The sequence below is a fragment of the Sabethes cyaneus genome, chromosome 2 (assembly GCF_943734655.1).
Source record: "Sabethes cyaneus chromosome 2, idSabCyanKW18_F2, whole genome shotgun sequence".
Lineage (NCBI taxonomy): Eukaryota > Metazoa > Arthropoda > Insecta > Diptera > Culicidae > Sabethes > Sabethes cyaneus.
This window is the reverse complement of record NC_071354.1, coordinates 103,117,800-103,141,017: the sequence shown is the minus strand read 5'-3', so window position 1 is coordinate 103,141,017 and position 23,218 is coordinate 103,117,800. Positions and strand designations below refer to the sequence as shown.

At 41.6% G+C, this 23,218-nt stretch overlaps 3 protein-coding genes across 3 annotated transcripts; 1 reads left to right on the top strand and 2 right to left on the bottom strand.

Annotated features, from left to right (window-relative positions):
* Nucleotides 1-15,052: 15,052 nt before the first annotated feature.
* Nucleotides 15,053-16,229, bottom strand: LOC128737618 (ribonuclease P protein subunit p29). The gene is made up of 4 exons (XM_053832294.1): nucleotides 16,115-16,229; nucleotides 15,736-16,048; nucleotides 15,528-15,673; nucleotides 15,053-15,475 (listed from the first exon to the last, which is right to left on the bottom strand). The coding sequence occupies exons 1-4, from the start codon at nucleotides 16,134-16,136 to the stop codon at nucleotides 15,339-15,341; spliced, it is 618 nt and encodes a 205-aa protein (XP_053688269.1). The 5' UTR covers nucleotides 16,137-16,229; the 3' UTR covers nucleotides 15,053-15,338.
* A 3,012-nt stretch (nucleotides 16,230-19,241) lies between these two features.
* On the bottom strand, nucleotides 19,242-20,253 carry LOC128737157 (39S ribosomal protein L18, mitochondrial). The gene is made up of 3 exons (XM_053831728.1): nucleotides 20,016-20,253; nucleotides 19,801-19,951; nucleotides 19,242-19,503 (listed from the first exon to the last, which is right to left on the bottom strand). The coding sequence occupies exons 1-3, from the start codon at nucleotides 20,180-20,182 to the stop codon at nucleotides 19,306-19,308; spliced, it is 516 nt and encodes a 171-aa protein (XP_053687703.1). The 5' UTR covers nucleotides 20,183-20,253; the 3' UTR covers nucleotides 19,242-19,305.
* A 353-nt stretch (nucleotides 20,254-20,606) lies between these two features.
* LOC128738708 (probable arginine--tRNA ligase, cytoplasmic) lies at nucleotides 20,607-23,202 on the top strand. Its single transcript, XM_053834033.1, has 5 exons — nucleotides 20,607-20,716; nucleotides 20,791-20,928; nucleotides 20,982-22,382; nucleotides 22,437-22,743; nucleotides 22,955-23,202. The coding sequence occupies exons 1-5, from the start codon at nucleotides 20,672-20,674 to the stop codon at nucleotides 23,062-23,064; spliced, it is 2,001 nt and encodes a 666-aa protein (XP_053690008.1). The 5' UTR covers nucleotides 20,607-20,671; the 3' UTR covers nucleotides 23,065-23,202.
* The last annotated feature ends 16 nt before the right edge of the window (nucleotides 23,203-23,218 follow it).

Genomic DNA, 23,218 nt, shown 5'->3' with positions numbered 1-23,218 from the left:
TCTGTCTGTCTGTCTGTCTGTCTGTCTGTCTGTCTGTCTGTCTGTCTGTCTGTCTGTCTGTCTGTCTGTCTGTCTGTCTGTCTGTCTGTCTGTCTGTCTGTCTGTCTGTCTGTCTGTCTGTCTGTCTGTCTGTCTGTCTGTCTGTCTGTCTGTCTGTCTGTCTGTCTGTCTGTCTGTCTGTCTGTCTGTCTGTCTGTCTGTCTGTCTGTCTGTCTGTCTGTCTGTCTGTCTGTCTGTCTGTCTGTCTGTCTGTCTGTCTGTCTGTCTGTCTGTCTGTCTGTCTGTCTGTCTGTCTGTCTGTCTGTCTGTCTGTCTGTCTGTCTGTCTGTCTGTCTGTCTGTCTGTCTGTCTGTCTGTCTGTCTGTCTGTCTGTCTGTCTGTCTGTCTGTCTGTCTGTCTGTCTGTCTGTCTGTCTGTCTGTCTGTCTGTCTGTCTGTCTGTCTGTCTGTCTGTCTGTCTGTCTGTCTGTCTGTCTGTCTGTCTGTCTGTCTGTCTGTCTGTCTGTCTGTCTGTCTGTCTGTCTGTCTGTCTGTCTGTCTGTCTGTCTGTCTGTCTGTCTGTCTGTCTGTCTGTCTGTCTGTCTGTCTGTCTGTCTGTCTGTCTGTCTGTCTGTCTGTCTGTCTGTCTGTCTGTCTGTCTGTCTGTCTGTCTGTCTGTCTGTCTGTCTGTCTGTCTGTCTGTCTGTCTGTCTGTCTGTCTGTCTGTCTGTCTGTCTGTCTGTCTGTCTGTCTGTCTGTCTGTCTGTCTGTCTGTCTGTCTGTCTGTCTGTCTGTCTGTCTGTCTGTCTGTCTGTCTGTCTGTCTGTCTGTCTGTCTGTCTGTCTGTCTGTCTGTCTGTCTGTCTGTCTGTCTGTCTGTCTGTCTGTCTGTCTGTCTGTCTGTCTGTCTGTCTGTCTGTCTGTCTGTCTGTCTGTCTGTCTGTCTGTCTGTCTGTCTGTCTGTCTGTCTGTCTGTCTGTCTGTCTGTCTGTCTGTCTGTCTGTCTGTCTGTCTGTCTGTCTGTCTGTCTGTCTGTCTGTCTGTCTGTCTGTCTGTCTGTCTGTCTGTCTGTCTGTCTGTCTGTCTGTCTGTCTGTCTGTCTGTCTGTCTGTCTGTCTGTCTGTCTGTCTGTCTGTCTGTCTGTCTGTCTGTCTGTCTGTCTGTCTGTCTGTCTGTCTGTCTGTCTGTCTGTCTGTCTGTCTGTCTGTCTGTCTGTCTGTCTGTCTGTCTGTCTGTCTGTCTGTCTGTCTGTCTGTCTGTCTGTCTGTCTGTCTGTCTGTCTGTCTGTCTGTCTGTCTGTCTGTCTGTCTGTCTGTCTGTCTGTCTGTCTGTCTGTCTGTCTGTCTGTCTGTCTGTCTGTCTGTCTGTCTGTCTGTCTGTCTGTCTGTCTGTCTGTCTGTCTGTCTGTCTGTCTGTCTGTCTGTCTGTCTGTCTGTCTGTCTGTCTGTCTGTCTGTCTGTCTGTCTGTCTGTCTGTCTGTCTGTCTGTCTGTCTGTCTGTCTGTCTGTCTGTCTGTCTGTCTGTCTGTCTGTCTGTCTGTCTGTCTGTCTGTCTGTCTGTCTGTCTGTCTGTCTGTCTGTCTGTCTGTCTGTCTGTCTGTCTGTCTGTCTGTCTGTCTGTCTGTCTGTCTGTCTGTCTGTCTGTCTGTCTGTCTGTCTGTCTGTCTGTCTGTCTGTCTGTCTGTCTGTCTGTCTGTCTGTCTGTCTGTCTGTCTGTCTGTCTGTCTGTCTGTCTGTCTGTCTGTCTGTCTGTCTGTCTGTCTGTCTGTCTGTCTGTCTGTCTGTCTGTCTGTCTGTCTGTCTGTCTGTCTGTCTGTCTGTCTGTCTGTCTGTCTGTCTGTCTGTCTGTCTGTCTGTCTGTCTGTCTGTCTGTCTGTCTGTCTGTCTGTCTGTCTGTCTGTCTGTCTGTCTGTCTGTCTGTCTGTCTGTCTGTCTGTCTGTCTGTCTGTCTGTCTGTCTGTCTGTCTGTCTGTCTGTCTGTCTGTCTGTCTGTCTGTCTGTCTGTCTGTCTGTCTGTCTGTCTGTCTGTCTGTCTGTCTGTCTGTCTGTCTGTCTGTCTGTCTGTCTGTCTGTCTGTCTGTCTGTCTGTCTGTCTGTCTGTCTGTCTGTCTGTCTGTCTGTCTGTCTGTCTGTCTGTCTGTCTGTCTGTCTGTCTGTCTGTCTGTCTGTCTGTCTGTCTGTCTGTCTGTCTGTCTGTCTGTCTGTCTGTCTGTCTGTCTGTCTGTCTGTCTGTCTGTCTGTCTGTCTGTCTGTCTGTCTGTCTGTCTGTCTGTCTGTCTGTCTGTCTGTCTGTCTGTCTGTCTGTCTGTCTGTCTGTCTGTCTGTCTGTCTGTCTGTCTGTCTGTCTGTCTGTCTGTCTGTCTGTCTGTCTGTCTGTCTGTCTGTCTGTCTGTCTGTCTGTCTGTCTGTCTGTCTGTCTGTCTGTCTGTCTGTCTGTCTGTCTGTCTGTCTGTCTGTCTGTCTGTCTGTCTGTCTGTCTGTCTGTCTGTCTGTCTGTCTGTCTGTCTGTCTGTCTGTCTGTCTGTCTGTCTGTCTGTCTGTCTGTCTGTCTGTCTGTCTGTCTGTCTGTCTGTCTGTCTGTCTGTCTGTCTGTCTGTCTGTCTGTCTGTCTGTCTGTCTGTCTGTCTGTCTGTCTGTCTGTCTGTCTGTCTGTCTGTCTGTCTGTCTGTCTGTCTGTCTGTCTGTCTGTCTGTCTGTCTGTCTGTCTGTCTGTCTGTCTGTCTGTCTGTCTGTCTGTCTGTCTGTCTGTCTGTCTGTCTGTCTGTCTGTCTGTCTGTCTGTCTGTCTGTCTGTCTGTCTGTCTGTCTGTCTGTCTGTCTGTCTGTCTGTCTGTCTGTCTGTCTGTCTGTCTGTCTGTCTGTCTGTCTGTCTGTCTGTCTGTCTGTCTGTCTGTCTGTCTGTCTGTCTGTCTGTCTGTCTGTCTGTCTGTCTGTCTGTCTGTCTGTCTGTCTGTCTGTCTGTCTGTCTGTCTGTCTGTCTGTCTGTCTGTCTGTCTGTCTGTCTGTCTGTCTGTCTGTCTGTCTGTCTGTCTGTCTGTCTGTCTGTCTGTCTGTCTGTCTGTCTGTCTGTCTGTCTGTCTGTCTGTCTGTCTGTCTGTCTGTCTGTCTGTCTGTCTGTCTGTCTGTCTGTCTGTCTGTCTGTCTGTCTGTCTGTCTGTCTGTCTGTCTGTCTGTCTGTCTGTCTGTCTGTCTGTCTGTCTGTCTGTCTGTCTGTCTGTCTGTCTGTCTGTCTGTCTGTCTGTCTGTCTGTCTGTCTGTCTGTCTGTCTGTCTGTCTGTCTGTCTGTCTGTCTGTCTGTCTGTCTGTCTGTCTGTCTGTCTGTCTGTCTGTCTGTCTGTCTGTCTGTCTGTCTGTCTGTCTGTCTGTCTGTCTGTCTGTCTGTCTGTCTGTCTGTCTGTCTGTCTGTCTGTCTGTCTGTCTGTCTGTCTGTCTGTCTGTCTGTCTGTCTGTCTGTCTGTCTGTCTGTCTGTCTGTCTGTCTGTCTGTCTGTCTGTCTGTCTGTCTGTCTGTCTGTCTGTCTGTCTGTCTGTCTGTCTGTCTGTCTGTCTGTCTGTCTGTCTGTCTGTCTGTCTGTCTGTCTGTCTGTCTGTCTGTCTGTCTGTCTGTCTGTCTGTCTGTCTGTCTGTCTGTCTGTCTGTCTGTCTGTCTGTCTGTCTGTCTGTCTGTCTGTCTGTCTGTCTGTCTGTCTGTCTGTCTGTCTGTCTGTCTGTCTGTCTGTCTGTCTGTCTGTCTGTCTGTCTGTCTGTCTGTCTGTCTGTCTGTCTGTCTGTCTGTCTGTCTGTCTGTCTGTCTGTCTGTCTGTCTGTCTGTCTGTCTGTCTGTCTGTCTGTCTGTCTGTCTGTCTGTCTGTCTGTCTGTCTGTCTGTCTGTCTGTCTGTCTGTCTGTCTGTCTGTCTGTCTGTCTGTCTGTCTGTCTGTCTGTCTGTCTGTCTGTCTGTCTGTCTGTCTGTCTGTCTGTCTGTCTGTCTGTCTGTCTGTCTGTCTGTCTGTCTGTCTGTCTGTCTGTCTGTCTGTCTGTCTGTCTGTCTGTCTGTCTGTCTGTCTGTCTGTCTGTCTGTCTGTCTGTCTGTCTGTCTGTCTGTCTGTCTGTCTGTCTGTCTGTCTGTCTGTCTGTCTGTCTGTCTGTCTGTCTGTCTGTCTGTCTGTCTGTCTGTCTGTCTGTCTGTCTGTCTGTCTGTCTGTCTGTCTGTCTGTCTGTCTGTCTGTCTGTCTGTCTGTCTGTCTGTCTGTCTGTCTGTCTGTCTGTCTGTCTGTCTGTCTGTCTGTCTGTCTGTCTGTCTGTCTGTCTGTCTGTCTGTCTGTCTGTCTGTCTGTCTGTCTGTCTGTCTGTCTGTCTGTCTGTCTGTCTGTCTGTCTGTCTGTCTGTCTGTCTGTCTGTCTGTCTGTCTGTCTGTCTGTCTGTCTGTCTGTCTGTCTGTCTGTCTGTCTGTCTGTCTGTCTGTCTGTCTGTCTGTCTGTCTGTCTGTCTGTCTGTCTGTCTGTCTGTCTGTCTGTCTGTCTGTCTGTCTGTCTGTCTGTCTGTCTGTCTGTCTGTCTGTCTGTCTGTCTGTCTGTCTGTCTGTCTGTCTGTCTGTCTGTCTGTCTGTCTGTCTGTCTGTCTGTCTGTCTGTCTGTCTGTCTGTCTGTCTGTCTGTCTGTCTGTCTGTCTGTCTGTCTGTCTGTCTGTCTGTCTGTCTGTCTGTCTGTCTGTCTGTCTGTCTGTCTGTCTGTCTGTCTGTCTGTCTGTCTGTCTGTCTGTCTGTCTGTCTGTCTGTCTGTCTGTCTGTCTGTCTGTCTGTCTGTCTGTCTGTCTGTCTGTCTGTCTGTCTGTCTGTCTGTCTGTCTGTCTGTCTGTCTGTCTGTCTGTCTGTCTGTCTGTCTGTCTGTCTGTCTGTCTGTCTGTCTGTCTGTCTGTCTGTCTGTCTGTCTGTCTGTCTGTCTGTCTGTCTGTCTGTCTGTCTGTCTGTCTGTCTGTCTGTCTGTCTGTCTGTCTGTCTGTCTGTCTGTCTGTCTGTCTGTCTGTCTGTCTGTCTGTCTGTCTGTCTGTCTGTCTGTCTGTCTGTCTGTCTGTCTGTCTGTCTGTCTGTCTGTCTGTCTGTCTGTCTGTCTGTCTGTCTGTCTGTCTGTCTGTCTGTCTGTCTGTCTGTCTGTCTGTCTGTCTGTCTGTCTGTCTGTCTGTCTGTCTGTCTGTCTGTCTGTCTGTCTGTCTGTCTGTCTGTCTGTCTGTCTGTCTGTCTGTCTGTCTGTCTGTCTGTCTGTCTGTCTGTCTGTCTGTCTGTCTGTCTGTCTGTCTGTCTGTCTGTCTGTCTGTCTGTCTGTCTGTCTGTCTGTCTGTCTGTCTGTCTGTCTGTCTGTCTGTCTGTCTGTCTGTCTGTCTGTCTGTCTGTCTGTCTGTCTGTCTGTCTGTCTGTCTGTCTGTCTGTCTGTCTGTCTGTCTGTCTGTCTGTCTGTCTGTCTGTCTGTCTGTCTGTCTGTCTGTCTGTCTGTCTGTCTGTCTGTCTGTCTGTCTGTCTGTCTGTCTGTCTGTCTGTCTGTCTGTCTGTCTGTCTGTCTGTCTGTCTGTCTGTCTGTCTGTCTGTCTGTCTGTCTGTCTGTCTGTCTGTCTGTCTGTCTGTCTGTCTGTCTGTCTGTCTGTCTGTCTGTCTGTCCCTATGTTCCTTATAGAATCGAAAACTACTGAACCGATCGGCCTGGAAATTTGCATGTAGTGGTTTTTGGGGCCAGGGAAGGTTCTCTTGATGGCAAAAGACCCCTCCCCCCACTAAAAGGGGGGGCTCCCATACGAATCTATGCCTATACAAATGAATTTCTGTCTGCTCTATGTTTCTTATAGAATCGAAAACTACTGAACCGATCGGCATGAAAATTTTCATATAGGGGTTTTTGGGGCCAGAGAAGGTTCTTATGATGGTTAGAGACCCCTCCCCCCACTAAGAGGGGGGGCTCCCATACAAATGAAACACAAATTTCTGCATAACTCGAGAACTAATCAAGCAAATGGAACAAAATTTTACATGTGGGTGTTTTTGGAGACAAGAATTTTTTCTATGGTGAATTGAGACCCCTTCCCTCTTTAGGAGGGGAATAATGACCCCTCTCCCTTTTAACAGGGGGGGTTCCATACAAATAAAATACAAATTTCCTCATAACTCGAGAAGTAATCAAGCAAATGGAACCAAATTTGGCATATGGGGGGTTTTGAAGGCAGGATTTTTTTTAATGATGGTTTGAGACATCTCATCCCTGTGGTAGGGTAGGGGGATAAGGACTCTCAGACAAATAAAACATAAATTTTTGCGTAACTCAAAAACTAGGGTAAATTAACCATTAGTGGACCAGTTAGTGCTTGAGTAGTTTTCTTCCACGAATTATTTTAAACTGGTAACGCTAAACACGCAACCGATGGCACTTACAAAACGAGTAACTTTCGATTAAGCCAAAAAAATATCAATTTATGTTGCAAATCTCTATATTTTACACATTTTATAAAACCGATTGGAATGTCCGTTTTCCTTTTATGGACCATATGGTTTACAATAGGATAGCGACCGGGTCCATTACAAGAATTCTAGTGTATTTTGCATGAAGAGGGTCCACTAATGGCGACATTTCGCATTGTTAACCATAACATGGACCCTAGCTTGTTCAAAATGTCGTTTTTAAGGTAATAATCATTAAGTTCAGCTAAAATCTTATAAACTGAATCGTGTGTATTGTTTAGTTCTTTGTGTTTCATGTTATATACACTCGGATATAAGAAGCACAAGCTAATAAACGCCGAAACTGTACCCGAGGTCCATTATAGGTAAAGGGTCCACTATAGGTTAACTTACCCTAATCGAAATCGAGAAATTTTAGACTCTTTCATAAAATATTAATCAATAACAAGACCACCAAAGCTATCAATAGTAACGTTAGATAATTCAGCGCGAGACGGCCACAGACCGCGAGGGTGGCCAGCGGTCTGCCGTCGGAAGCGCCGGCCACTACGGGGGGCAGCCCCCCGTAGAAATCACCTCTATCTAGGTTTATTTATTTTCCTAGATCTACTGACCTCTATTACTTTCCTTCAGTTGGATCACCCCTGCGAAATAGTACTTTCTACGAAAAGATTTTCCGTGAAATGGTACATCCCGCGTAAGGTTTTTCGCGAGATGGTATTCTGCGAAACTCTATATTACGCGTTATGGTCAACCGAGAATTGGTGTTCCGCGAAATGGTTTGTAATGATGGCGAATATTTAAATGCTATCCGCTTTGTTTTATCAGGCTATGGGGGGAGTTGTTTTCTACTTTACTGTGAGGAAAATTTGTATATTAAAACACCCCAGAAACTTGCAAAACTCGAGATTGTGACAAAGTTCATCCGAGATTCACGATTTATGTACAACACAGTTTAATTTGTGGCAATACGAAGTTTGTCGGGTCAGCTAGTGAAAAATAAATTTCCTCAAAACTCGAAAACAAATCAAGCAAATGGAACCAAATTTGGCATGTGGGGGTTTTGGATGAATGAATTTATTTTATGATGGTTTGAGACCCCTCACCTCTGTGGTATAAGGATAAGGGCTCTCAAACAAATAAAACAGAAAATTTATCGTAGTGCCATATTTTCTGCTATGTAACAAGCGGTAAGCTGTGAAAGTAAACTAGTGAAACCTTCTCGGAGCAAGAGACAATGAATCAACATCGCTAACTTTCGTGCCTGTTGCCATTCATGTCAAAAGAGAAGGACGAATGGCACGTCATATTTGCGATGAACGTGCTTTGGCTTCAATGTTATTTTTGTAACCAATGGCCCTTTGAAAGGCCACCAACGAGTTGAAGTAAGATTATTGAAACATGTCAAGCTACGCAAGCATAATCATATTTAATACAATAATCTGTGGGCTGGTCATTCATTGCTATTTTAACCTTTATGATGCACACAAGTTATTTTTAAAAGAAATTTCTTTGTCTCAATGGTTGCAGGCGTTGTACTTATGAACCACCGTCCACATATTTTCAAAGCCACCATTGCATTCAATTAAGAATTGAATCTGAATAATTCGCTTTTCATTTTAAACATTCACTTAAACAATGGCACTCACAGTTTCTTATAAACATACATATGCCAGAAATGCAGTATACATTAGTCTTTGATCTAATGATCTGAGCTAGTCCTACGTCACCCTCTCGTACAACCCTTAAGGCTGTATATCTTGTAGTTTTTTTTTTTGAAGATGCAAGAAAGTTTTCACAGTAATCTAGAAAAAATATCAGTTGGAAAAGGTTTTTTACTAAATCTCCCATAACGTTGAAAACTAAAGAAATTTTTTGTATAACGGTAGTCTTTTACAACCAACAAAAGGGGCCGGTAGCAGAAAGTGATAAAACAAAGATTTGTTTGTTTGTTTGTTTGTTTATTAGAGACACTTTCGGTGCATTCGTGTCTGTTAAAAGGTTTTATCATCTATCGGTTTGTATAGTCCTGTTTCCTTGAGGTAATTCACTATTTTCCTTTTATTTTCGTTATCGTTATCAAGTGCTTGCTGGAGGCTAATAGAATTCACTTCATGTTTGTGTCTCGCATTTTCGTATTTGTCGGACGTCGACCATTGTTCTACAGGTTTCACAGATTGGCAGGTTTTCTTTTTCCAACAGATGGGTATGAGTTAGTCGCGTATGGCCTATTCGCAGTCTGGTTAACATGCGCTGTTCTGCGACGTTATCTCGATCAATCCAACGACTGTCATTACAGCAAAGTCGTTCAAGAATGGTATGCAGAGAAAGGGATCCAGTTTGTTCCCAAATTTTCAGACCTTAACCCAATTGCCCCCAGTTCCACCATATTGAGAAATACTGGGCAATCATGAAGACGAGACTCAAGATAAAGGGAAAAGTTGTCAAATAGCGAATTTGTTTATTCCGGATTGGAACCGGATGAATTTTTGTGTTCATTTGCTCCTATCTGACAGACAAAATTCATCTAGTTCCAACCCGGATTGAATAAACAAATTGGGTATTTTAATTTCTCCAGAAAAGTGGATTTTTTCACATTATCTGATAGCCCGTCGTTTTCTGAATCTAACAGTTCTTTTTTTATTTCAACTAAGTCAATATTTAATGAAAAAATTAATAAAAATCAAAAATAGAATGATTTGCTGTTTGACAGATATCAACCAAGCTGATTGCTTGAAATGATGTCAGAAATTCTCTCCCTCTCTTCTATCTTTCTGATAGAGCTCTTCATTTTGACCGAGCTTTTGACAGCTCCCATATGAAACCTGTATCGTCCGATGACCATAGTTTATCTATTCACTGTGTTGTCTGAGGTGAGCTGAGAAGAAAAGTGGTTTATTTTTCAGCTATCGTCTTTTCCCAAATTTTTTTTTTAAATTGAAAAAATGGTATTTTTATTACTTTCACTCATCAAATTTGAAAAAGTCTTCACGTGACGATACAGTGACATCATATGTTACCATAATATGTAAAAATTTATATACCGCTAAAATACCCAATTCGCTAAAAGAGATGAAGAGATCAATCAGATGAAGACTTGGTGGAATAAGATAGCCAAAACGATGGACGAAGAAAGTGTGCACCGCCTATTGAGCCACATTACAGGAAAAGTTCTAGAATTCCTTCGAAACCGTGACGAATAATTTTATCCGTATTTTTTCTTAAAAGTATGAAGAAAATGCTACATTTATGTAAGAAAAGATCTTGAACTCAATCATAAATAACTGAAATACACGCAATTGTTTTTGTTCCAATACTATCTGAAGCAAGCTTTAATATCGGAACAGAGTGGGTCAAGACCCACGCTTAGTTGGTAACGATGCTGGTCTACCAAGCCAGTCGTCGTATGTTCGAATCTCGAGTAGGCGGTTGCTGCTAGATAGAATCAGCAGGATTATTGCACTAGCTCCATAACTGTCCTGTATTCTAATAGCCGCCCTTTGAAATCTGTCGATCAAGAAGAGTCAAGTATTAGTAAGGACGTTTAAACCCAAGCCTGGGTCAAGACGTGAAGGGAAAAGAACGGAAAATTAGGTAAGGGAGAGTCATTGAAGCAACGCTTAATTAAGTATGTGTGTTGGGAGCACTGCACTGAGCGCATCGCGTACACAGCCGAAGGTCAGCCCGAAGCACGACCCGAACGCTTAAATGATTCTACCTGTAAATTGGTCGGATTTAGTTAAAGTTAGGTTGAAACTACTCAAAATGCCCTTAAAGTGTACAAACTCAGATTTTGAGTAGTTTTTCAACCAAAAAATTGGTAGAAGGAACTTAAAATTGCGTTATTTGTCATAGAGAATAATTCAATTATCGGTAGCAAGTAGCCAAAATTGGTTGAAATTTTTACCCAAAGTTTGAGTTTGTACACTTTAAGGGCATTTTGAGTAGTTTCAACCTAGCTTTAACTAAATCCGACCTATTTACAGGTAGAATCATTTAAGAGTGCGGCAGTCGAAGTTCAGCCGGGGTATGTTCCTTTAGCGACCACGGTCAACTTCAGGTTGTATTTTGACGTGCGGTGTAAAACAACAACAAATATTGACGAGTGAGTGACGGAACGGACGAAAACAACAAAAAATAAGAAGTAAATAGTAGTCAGAATAAAAGGAAATTATTGTGCTATTTGTAATAGGGAGTCAGATTTATTAAACAAATTTAATTAAGCCTAATTTGCACCAAAAACTATCGTGTATTTGATTCGTGTATTTAGGATACGAAACTTAATCACTGTGAGTAAAGTGTGAATTGATTTAAAACTTATTATGCTACCTAAAAACAAGATAAAATTTGTTAACCTAAATAAATAAACACATTAAAACTTACAGTTAGGATCGAGAACAAGGCAGGGAAAAATTGATTAAAGCTAGTGTGAAAAATTATTGAAAACGCTAAAAGGTAAGTGAAAAGCTAAAAGAATTATGTACAATTATTTACAAAGTTCTTAATCCTACATTTGCGCTAGGGTGAATCAATTTCTTATTGATCGAAGACAGTTGCTAGAGAAGAACGTGGCCGATCTGCTGGAGGGAAAAAGAAACTAAAAATGTAAGTTAGAGTAGGGCTAGTCTAAGCAATGCAAATCTTATCAAAACAATATAATTCTAGCTTTGATCTGCCAGAAAATAAAGCTGATTCCAAGGAATTAGTTTCGTTTGTTCAAACTAGTCCGAACAGTGTGTATCGTTTCTCTTTACTCACATTACAGTAAAAATGCACGCATGCATTTTAAAAAAATTGACTTTTGGAAAGGTGATAAAAAAAACTAAGAGCTAATTTAGTTTGATAAATTTCCCATGGAAGGTTACTTGCAAAAAAATTCTACAGCTCTTTTAGTTGAACTCTAACAGTGATGGCGAAAACAATGAAGCTACTCCGTTCAGAAGTGTGTGCGTTCAAAAAAACGGTACCCCGCCGCGACGAAAGCGGACATCATGCGGCACTTTGTGGACGCCGGATACGCCCGTTCCGGCATCTATAAAATTTTGGCACTATTGGACGACAATCAGAGCATCGAAAGAGAGCCCGGTTCTGGACGACCGATGATCCTGAGCGACAAGAAGCTCCAAAGGATGCTGAAGAGGAAGACCGTGGCAAAAGTGGCAACATCGCCGCGTGCGCTTGGCCGGGAAGTCAATGCAACCGGCCAAACAGTGAAAAAGTATCTGGCGAGCATGAACATACATGTGAGGAAGCGGCAGTCCCGTCTATTGATCTCGGAGCTGCAGGCGTCACACCGGCTGAATAAGATGGTCGACGTTTTTCCTGGCGAATCGTGACGTGGCGGTGGTAATGGACGACGAGACCTATCTCACCCTGGATGGCAACGACTGGCACGGCACTTCGTATTTTACTTCCCCCACGAAGGAAGTGAGCTTCGCGGTGAAGTTTACTTCACACACCAGGTTCCCCAAGAAGGTGCTGCAGTGGCTGACAATCGAAGGGGATGTCAAAGCCGCTCTTCTTTTGCTCCAGCTGGTCGTAAACGGGGAAATTTATAGTACGAAGTGCCTGCCGGAAGTTGCGTCGTTCATCAAGAAATACCATAAGGGTGAAGACGCGGTGTTCTGGCCGGATCTGGCGTGGGCCCACTACTCGAAGAGATCGTTGGGGGAGATGGAGCGGCTGAATATCGAAGTCGGCGAACCCGGCCAACGTCCCCCACCTGCGTCCCATCGAGAATTTCTGGGCAAACCTAAAGCGTAAGATCTACTCCAACAATTTGGTCGCTAAAACTAAAGAAGAATTGATAAATAAAAAGAAGAAAGAACTGAAAAACATGCCAGTATAACAGGCGTCCACCATGGCGAATGTTCCGGTAGACTGCCGGAAGTAAGCTAAGGTAATTCCATGGAAAATTTATCAAGCTCAATCAGCTGTCTTAGTTTTTTTATCACCATGCGAAAAAAGTCCATTTTTTAATACATACGTTAATACCGTTGACGGGTAGCTGTCTTTGCCGATCTGGTTCGCACTCGCTCAATACCGGCTTCCCTCTCTCCGCTCGACAATCTTCCCAACTAACATTTCTGTTGAATAACGGCTCATCAAGCGCTTCTTACCCGGTAGTTAGCTATACAACGGTTGAATAAGCCATTCATAAAAAAATGTTTGTTGGGTTCCTCCAAGTTCCATCCGAAAACCACACCCTTCACCCACAGTACACTTTGCCGAGGGTTTCATCACCGGTCGTAAGAAAAGCTTTCTTGATGTCGTTGCATTTCCCTTCGACAGTTCTACCCAAAGGGAATGTAGCTGAGACGCTGAGAACATTGTGCTAGGCACCGTCTAGGAAACCATATTTTACACAGTTCAGCTCGTTAATAATAATTGCGGTACATTCATTGCACAATTTATAGCACTCTGTGGCTCCCAAGTGCCAAATCCAAACTCTATAATATTGGAATCCAGCAGCTCTGCAAAATTTTGACATTGTCAAAATAAACAAATGTACACAAGTTTGACGTGATCGGCGTCTTGCCGACACAATTGGCCACGCAATGAACAAAAATGACACGAATAAGGTGCATAGAGTGTTCTAAGTGACTTACCCTTGGTTTCACCAGACGGCAGCTCCGAGACTCGGGATTTAAGTTATTCGACAAAAGCCCTTCTTTTCACCTCAGCATTCTCCAAACTGTGAACATCGTAAAAACACCTTACTTTCTTCTTCCATCGTTGGACACGTTGGACGCGTATCTCAGCGATAACAAGGTGATTACGATATTTCTTGCCATCTTTGTGGTGCCAAGATGCCGCTGAAGGAAAGAGCTGGTCAGTTACTGGCTGACTATACAGAACAGCTTAACCGATGGACTGAACATTTTGAACAACTCTTTTGAGCCCTATATGTCAGAGATCAACAGGATCAGAAGCGCATAACGCGAGTAGTTCGTCGCATAAATCGCATCAATTCTGAGGTACCATCACTGAATGAAACAGAAGCAGCCATCAAAAGTATGAAATCCAACAGAGCACCAAGGATTGACTACATTTCAGCTGACCTATCTTTGTCAACCCAGATGATGCATCAGCTATTCAACAATATATGGGAACCCGCAACTATTCCGGCGAACTAGATGCATATTGGTCAAAGTCCCTAACAAGGACACCAAACTGAATGCGGTAACTGGCGTGGCATCACGTTGCTCTGTATTACTCTTAAGGTACTCTGTAAGGTAATCCTCTACTGGATTCAGAAGAAGATCGACGCTACTCTCCGGCGGCTGCAATTTGTATTGCGTGCTGACCATTCATATGGAGACCATATCACAACGCTCCGCATTATATCGGAGCAGATCAACGCATTTCAAGAATCTCTTCTGCTGATGTTCTTTGACTTTGGAGAGGCGTTTGATTAATTAACCACGAAAACATCTGGGGCGCTAGCAGGCGTAGAGGATAATTAGACCTCTCATCGAGGCTCAGTAAGAAGCATTCTCGCGCAAGGCGTTGAACAATGGCGTCTTTTCCGACCTTATAAGGGTTGCTGCTGGTATGAGACATGGCTGCAGTTTATAACCGTTTTCGCATAGTTATGGATGAGATATTAGTTGGAGCGATTGACTGAATATCAAATCAAGGATTGCCTATGAATCCTTTAACAATGGAGCAGCTAAATGACCATGACCTAGCCGACAACATTGTCTTGCTCGCACAACACCAAATCGATATGCAGAGCAAGTTAGATAACCTTTTCGAAAGCTCCCAGGCAACAGGTCTTACAGTACAGTCAATGTAGCAAGGACTAGGTCTCTGGTAGTGAACACTGACAGTGGATTGGACAGACCTTAAGGAAAGGAGCGAACGAGATCTGCAGAGAAGCACTCGACTGGAACCCGCAAGGGCAGCGTAGTAGAGGCAGACCCAGAGGCTCATGACGACGCATCTTAGCCAACGCTGTTGACGCTGCTAACCATCCGGGATGTTGAAGAGAACCTGTTCCAGCGACAGGTGAAAGTCATGGCGGATAACCGTGGGCAATGGAGATCTCGGATTTCATCCATTTGTTCTACCGGACCGGCGGACATCGATACATAACAATCAGACGGGCGATTATTTTCTTGGAAGAATTATCTTAGTTGCTGGGATGTATAAGAACAGACCAAAGACAACGACGTAGACGGACGCACTTAGCGTCGTAGAAAAAACTACAACGGACGACAGAAGTATTGTTTTATGTTAGTGATAAGATTATTCTCTTGTAAGTTTTGTCATTTTGTCTGTTAAAATGTGTAAATTGGAAATGGTTTTATTTCTGTTAACAAATAGTATCTGATGCTGGCCGAATAAAAGAGAGTAGGTCGAAACATAATCAACACCACTTTTTAAATTGTTTGGCCAAACAGGATGCTGCGTCAACGCGTCCATCAGCGTTCTGAAAGATTTCTCATAGATTGACTGTCAAATTGACGCTGGAGTCGAAAATCACAGCAAAATTAGCCAATCAAGCTCATTTTTAATTGAACTTGGTACCGTGCAAGCACCATATTCAAAACAGAGCCTAATTCGGAACAGTTGCAATTTTTTTTATAAATAGTGACAAAATTCTAGCTATTTAAAGAATTTAATCACTACATCTGATGATTTCATATTATTAAAATGGTTTAAATAGCCAGAGTTTTGTAATTATCTATGAAAAATTTGCAACTGTTCAAAATTAGGCACCGTTTTGAATATGGTGCTTCCACGGTAGTACCTTTCTTTTTCTTTTATTATTTGACATTAAAGAGTACATATTTGTTTCAATTCATTAATACGACAAAACTTTAATTGTGAATTGAGTCGTGCTAGTTCGCTGTTGGTTTTTGTTAGCCTATAAATCTGGCAATTATTCTAATTTGCTTTTTAGAAACTTTAGCAATAAGAAATTTTAACAGGTTCTTCATTACAGATCACTTTCCAAAAACGTTTTGATTTTCTTAACAGATCTTTCAGCCGGCCTATAGTTTAAATGTTTTCCAAATACAGTAAGGTCTACGTCGTTCCAATGAATTTTGAACACTGAATCGTACTTGGGAATTGCTAAAATATGAATAATTATTATGTAACCTACAAAGATTTACCTTGAACTTACTTCTTAACTTGTTATCTTTGGAGATGAATTTGAACGTGCCTTTTGTTTCTAGTACTACTATGCCTTTTATCCCTACCAGACTAGGATTTTTTGCTCGGACTACTGTCATTTTTGCCCCATGAAAATCGGCTTTCAGTATATCCATTCTAAAGAGAAAATTACAAAATAATATTACCTTAAAGCAGATACCTACTTAACATGAACTTACGTGAACTGATTATACTGTGCGTCGGTCGCATTTGGTAATTTTTCTTTATCTAGAAACCTAGCTATGTAACCCCGCCAAAGCTTGTTCAACGGGACAATCTGATCGTATCGTATCGTATCTTCCGGTAAGGCATAGATGCCCATTTGGGAAATTTCTTTGCGGGATAATTTCTTGCGTTTATTTGGTGCTTGTTTCGGTGATTTTAATTTAGGTTTCTTCGATATTGATAGTTTCTCAGTAGAACGTCCTTTTGTTTCTTGAAAGCGTTGTTGGTCTCTAGGTTGAACTAAACTTTCCATAAAGCTGGAAGTTTCTGAAAAGCATGAAAGAGAATATAATTTGAAAACGATGACCATAGTAATCTTAATCATATAGGTACCTTTTTTTATTTTAGAACCCATGGCGTAGGCAATGTAGGTATATACTTTTCGTAACTAGCAAATTATACTTTAGTTACTTTTGATTGATTCTTTATTAGATTAACTAAAATTGTTGGTAGGCTCGTTCTTCGTTGGTTGATTGTTTACATCCTTCGTCGAGTCTCGGGTGCCTAAATGTAGAGTGAGTATGAAATGAAAACGAGGCAAAATTGAAATAACGATTATCTGTCAATGGAATTCCAATCGAGCAGTCCAGTCGAGGAAAATCCAAGGTAAAATCGAGCAAATGCGTATACGCTCTTAAATGATTCTACCTGGTCGGATTTAGGTAAAGCTAGGTTGAAACTACTCAAAATGCCCTTAAAGTGTACAAACTCAAATATTGGGTAAAAATTTCAACCAATTTTGGGTACTTGCTACCGATAATTGAATTATTCTCTATGACAAATAACGCACTTTTAAGTTCAGACTACCAATTGAAGATAAAATTAACAAAAGGGTGAATGAGTTGAATCAATATATATAGAATGCCAGTGTCGCTGCAGTGCTCGTGGTAAACATCACACATTTGAAAATTACGTATTTACACTGTATGCGCATATGTGTGAGTGATCGATTCGAAACGGGAATCTGATTGTCAAACTAAAAAGGCAACCCAATTAAAAATCCTTCTGCTTTTCCGTAAATCACGTAGGATAAATCACCCGATTTGGTCGTTTTGGGGTATTTCGTCGGGAGGAAAATTTTCTATTGGGCAATTTGACAATGTAGTTCCCGTATCCAAGACACGAACCAGCAACATGTTTGCCACCAAAATATCCATGAAACACCAGCGACACTGGCATTCTATATATGTTGATTATACTGGTGATCGTCGCAAGCGTAAACAAACCGAGTGAGGGTTGTTTTTCCTATGCTGGTCCAGCAAAAAATAACTCTCACTCGTTTTGTTTACATTTGTGACATTCGCCCTTTTGTTAATTCTATCTAGAATTGTTTGGTTGAAAAACTCAGGGGGCTGATATGACGTCACATTTTCGTTGCTCACATGAAAAAGGCGGCAAACGCAAAGCGATTTCACAAAACGAATTTATCTAACCATTTTCACAGTTTCATGTATTTCACATTAATTGTCTGCCTGAAATTGGCTATGTGATGCTAAAACGTTGACTAAAATCGAACTAAAACTAACAAAATTTAACAATTTATACATCCGACTCGGTTGTCAGCTTGAGCCCATCTATGAAGCTGTCAGCTTGGGCCCGCTCTATGTTGGCTACGTTTTTTTGTATAGGTTGGTATTGGAAGTGTCATTCCCGTGGAAAAACTATATACCGTGTACCCCCGTTGGTATGACCTTCTTTAATCTGAACATTTTTAATCTGTACCCCGGTGGTATGAATGCGTTCACATTAAAAACCGATCAAGCGTCACGCACAATTGACGTTAAAGTTGACCGGTAAATTAAAAAGAAGCAAAAAATCTTAATGCGTTTCCTCTTGCTCAGCGGCGTTGGCAATATAGCTCATATGCAACTTACCTCTCTCCAGCACCCAAAATAGACCATTTTAGTCGAAACTGCCGAGCCAATTTCGGTTTCTACAAACCGACCGTTTAGAATTCGCGCATGTTTGAAATGTTTTCAAAACGTTTGTTTTCGTCAAATCAAAACAACAATTTCATAGGGTGCGCGTCTTGCGCGTATGTGAAAATGAATAGAGTTACCAAATATTCAGATTAAAATTGAACTCGCCCAATCTGAACGAGCTGTTTTTCATATTAACGGGGGTTGAGTGTACTCAAAATCTGAGCTTGTACACTTTAAGGGCATTTTGAGTAGTTTCAACATAACTTTAACTAAACCCTATTTACAGGTAGAATCATTTAAGAGTGTAGATCACCTATAGATCATTTCACGGGAGCTCCTAACCACGCTTTTTTGACAGCACTTGGTGGTTTGTTTACATGGTGTTAAATTTTGAATTGAGTTTTCTATCTTTGTCCGGCAGATAATGATAGAAATTTATAGTTTCTATTTAAGAGAAAGTGCCTTACATGCATTTTACAGAAACTGATGCAGTAATCCTTCACGAAATTTCAAATCGAAACTGCTGGATGTGACAAAAAACATGTAAACAAACCACCAAGTGGTGTCATTTGACGGCAAAATGACGTCATCGCAAAATGATCTATTTTAACTCAATTCTAGATAGAATTAACAAATGGGCGAATGTCGCAAACGTAAACAAAACGAGTGAGAGTTATTTTTTGCTGAACCAGCATAGGAAAATCAACCCTCACCCGGTTTTCATACGCTTGCGACATTCGCCCTTTTGTTAATTCTATCTTCAATTGAGCTTGCTGACGTTTACCGTACGCCCACATCGATGCGCGATTTGTTGTTGCTGTTGTTAGATTTTACATTGATTTTACAGGTTTGTTTTTGTTTTCCCCCAGTTATACCCCGGTAAAAAACATACGTTTGAGTGATAAACGATAAGTTTTTGTAGCCTTTTACACAGGGTTTAGCAAGCTCTGTTAGGTAAATCAACTCTCACTCGGTTTGTTTACACTTGCGACATTCGCCCTTTTGTTAATTCTATCTTCATAATATGTTTTTCGAATATTATGGCATCTCTGCATAGATGTGGACTAACATTTGAAAGGGGCGTATAAGTCAAACAGAACGAGTGAGAGTTCATTTTTCTATGCTGCTCCAGCAAAAAATGAACTCTCACTCGTTCTGTTTGACAGTTGGCTTATCCGCCCCTTTCAAATGTTGGTCGACAGATGACAACAACTGTCATCCTGTATTATAGCAAATTCTTTCAACGCTGTTTGAGTGCTTGTGTTCGGCCAGATTACTGCGATTTCGAGAGAAAAAATGAAGGTTCTAAATAACTTGATTTTAAAGCGATCATCCACGTATTTCGCGGGAATCGCTCTCAGCGTATTCTTTTTTGAACGCGCCTTCGACTTGGGCACCGACGTATTTTTCCGATCCTACAATAAAGGAGTAAGTTGCTGGCTTTCGCTATTAAATTACATAATAACTATTTTACTTTTTTCAGAAACTCTGGGACGACATCAAGGACAAGTACGAACAGTAAAGTAATAAACAAAGCGTAAAATTTATTATTTAATAATCTGGATGACTAATAAATTGTAGAGAAAACTCAAGTTAATATTTCTATTCCGCAACCTCCCACGGTTTCTCCGGCCGTTTCATGTCCCATGGCTGAACAGGCTTAATTCGGTCAGGTTCTTCAAGCTTAATTCCGCATTCAATAAGAACTTTGAGAAACTTGTCCACTTTTCCATCCGGTTTAGGTTGCAAGTCGCATCGCATCTCTGTTAACCCAGCTTCCATACAGCGAGACGCAAAAATCTAAGTAATGAAAAATACAATATGATTTTTGGTTTCGGTGTTATTTAACTAGGATATATAATGAGACTTATACTGCAAGGCGAGTAATGTGACATGGCGAATTCTAATTTGCTGCCATTCGCAGCAAAAACTTAAATTCTCGCTCTGTATGGTAGCGCAATGAAATTTGGCCTGTCACATCACTAGCCTTGCAGAATAGGCCCATGCTTTCGGTTTCATTTTCGTGTGACGGCGTTCATGAGCTCAACGGTCAACGAAACCAAAAGTGCACTGACAAAAGGTTCTAAGAAATATTACCCTTGCTAGATTAATGTACGCTGAAGTATCATTTCCCTTGAATAAATGTTGCTTAATAGCCCATTCGGAAGTACTGCTTTCTACCACGGTGCCGTTCTGGAAATGATTTAGCTTCGCAGTCACATACTTGTTGCTTGGAATTATTTCTAGCCTGTAACAATTTAAGTCATGATTATACACTTTGAACATTACATATAAATAATACAAAACATTACTTGTGCCAATAACTTCGTCCCGGTTTTTCAAGATGGTATCCATCAGCCCTGTATGCAATACGTAATCGTTCCAGATTGCGAGGATTCCGATTGATAATGTACCGAGTATCAACGTTACATTTGTTTAATTCCTGTATTTTGTGGAATATACGCTTCGAACTTGACATTTTCTTTCAGAGATCAGTACTGAGTGGCTATGTAATATTTATGTTGCAATTTTCATCAGAGATTACGGAGATTATTTGCATTTACAGTTTCCTTATGGAAAGAGCAGTGGTACCAGATATACTACATTGTGTGCTATTGCAAACTTTCGAACCTTTTGAACGCATGTAAAGTTTTTAATAAAATGCAGATATTTACGTGTTGTTTTTATGATTTTTGTACATTTGGTAAATGCTTCAATTTTCTTGTTATTTCCAATAAATATTTACAGATATTGGCGCAGATAATTTTTAGAAAACGATAACTTTATTAAAATTTCGAGCAGTTTTTGTTCCGGTTTTAAATCAATTTGTATAAAAACCTGGCATTTCTGGTGACCGGTGATTCGTGATTCTCGTGATTCTACTTTCACTTTGTTTACATCAGCACGTTCACGTTTTCGTAATTTTCAATTATATTGAAAAATTCGTTTACAATTTATAAAAAGCACGATGGCTTCAAGTATTCAAACGGAAACTACAAGAATAAAACAAATTGTAAGACTAAATGAGAAACTAGCCTTTAGAACGTTTAGTTAATATTACTATAACCTCATTATTTGTTCCCACAGGAGCATGAAATCCAACGATTGCGTACAGCCATAGAGACAGCTCGTAGTAACACTGGGTTAGCAGACGAGAACCCGGAACTGGGAAAGCTGCAAATGGAAAATATAAAACTTAAACATCGTTTGGAAATTCTCAACCGGGTATGAATGTTGCTTCTATGAAAAAAGCAAATTCTAATTGTTCATGCTTTCAGGCAATCGCAACTGAGCAAAGCAAATCGGCTAATCGGCAATCTGGAGGACCAATATCGATACTGGAAACGTTATCAGAACTTTTTACCGAAGCGATCGCTAACGCATTTCCTCAAGTTTGTGCCGAAGTGCCAACGGTGATTACCGTTTCAAGTTCTCCCAAATTCGGTGACTATCAGTGTAACAATGCAATGCAATTAGTGCAGAAGCTTAAGGCATTAGGTATTACGAAAAATCCGCGTGACATTGCCAATCAGTTAATGGCAGCATTACCAAAATCGCCACTGATTAGTAAAGTGGAAATTGCTGGCGCAGGATATGTTAACGTGTTTTTGGACAAAACTTTTAGCGCATCTGCAATAATGGCAATGTTGAAGGATGGCGTCAAACCTCCATTATGCGAAAAGAAACGTGTCATAGTAGATTTTTCAGCACCAAACATTGCCAAGGAAATGCATGTTGGTCACCTGCGATCTACCATCATCGGTGAATCGATCTGTCGTTTTCTAGAATTTCTCGGTCACAACGTTCTTCGTTTAAATCACGTTGGGGATTGGGGCACTCAGTTTGGAATGTTAATTGCGCACCTACAGGATCGCTTTCCAGACTACGTAAGGGTTTCTCCTCCCATTGGAGATTTGCAAGCTTTTTACAAAGAAAGTAAAGCACGTTTCGATTCAGATGAGGAATTCAAAAAACGTGCTTATAGTTGTGTTGTGAAGCTACAAGGTGGGGATTCCGATTCCCTGAAAGCATGGACATTAATTTGCGATGTTTCTCGCAAAGAATTTCAGCGCGTTTATGATCGCTTGGATGTAACCATCATTGAGCGGGGGGAGTCTTTTTACCAGAAACGGATGGAAGTTATTGTTAAAGAATTGTCCGCTAAAGGCTTCCTAGAGGAGGACGAAGGTAGGAAAATTATGTGGGGCGAAAATCGAGAATCAATCCCACTTACTATTGTGAAATCAGATGGTGGATTTACCTACGACACCTCTGATATGGCGGCAATCAAACAACGATTACAAGAGGAAAAAGGCGAATGGTTAATTTATGTGACGGATGCTGGACAGGCTACACATTTCCAAATAATCTTTTCCTGTGCTCGTCGGGCTCAGATACTCGATCCTAACATCCACCGTGTTGATCATGTCGGTTTTGGCGTTGTGCTGGGAGAGGACGGCAAAAAGTTTAAAACACGTTCCGGAGATTCAATCAAATTAACTGAATTGTTAGATGAAGGTCTGAAACGATCGCTCAATAAATTGTTGGAAAAAGAACGTGACAAAGTGCTTACAGCGGAAGAACTGACAGCGGCACAGGAATCAGTGGCATATGGCTGTATCAAATATGCCGATTTATCTCATAATAGAAATAATGAGTATATTTTTTCTTTCGATAAGGTACGTAAATTACAAACATGCTCAACAATCTTAAGAAAAACAGTCGAATTTCAGATGCTGGAAGACAAAGGCAACACGGCTGTCTATCTACTGTACGCTTACACCCGTATTCGGTCAATTGCTCGTAATTGTGGAGGAGATTTTGCGAACAACATTGACAAAGTGATTGCCAATACGAAGTTAAGCTTAGACCATGAAAAAGAATGGAAGCTGGCTAAGGTACTACTCAAGTTTACCGATGTGATGAAGCTAATTTCAAGGAATTTGTGCTTGCATCATCTTTGTGATTTCGTGTATGAGGTTTGCACTACATTTACGGAGTTTTACGACACCTGCTACTGCATTGAAAAGAATAAACAAGGTATATCAAACATGAGTCGAATAATTCTTGCCTAGGTTTTGACTAGGTCCTGTCGACAAATGTAGATAAACCGCGTGAGAGTTTATTTCCCTATGCTAGTCTAGCAGAGAATAACTCACGCGGTTTGCATACGTTTGTCCTTAAGACCTATTTCAAAATCTGAGCAGAATTGATTTATATTTTAATACTATACAATAACAAACACTTCCAGGCGAAATCGTGAAAATCAATGCTGGCCGAGTGCTGCTGTGTGAAGCAACCTCACGAGTTTTGGGAAAGTGTTTCCATATTCTAGGACTCAAACCACTACATAAAATATGAATAAGTATAATAAAAGTAATAAATGCAAGCCGTTTTGCTTGGTTTTAATGCTACTTTTATAGTAACGAAAAGGCACTAAAAAAATTTTGTAAAACTAAAAAGAGAAACTAAAATCCCATGAATATTCATTCCTCGAAAATATATTTTCTATAGA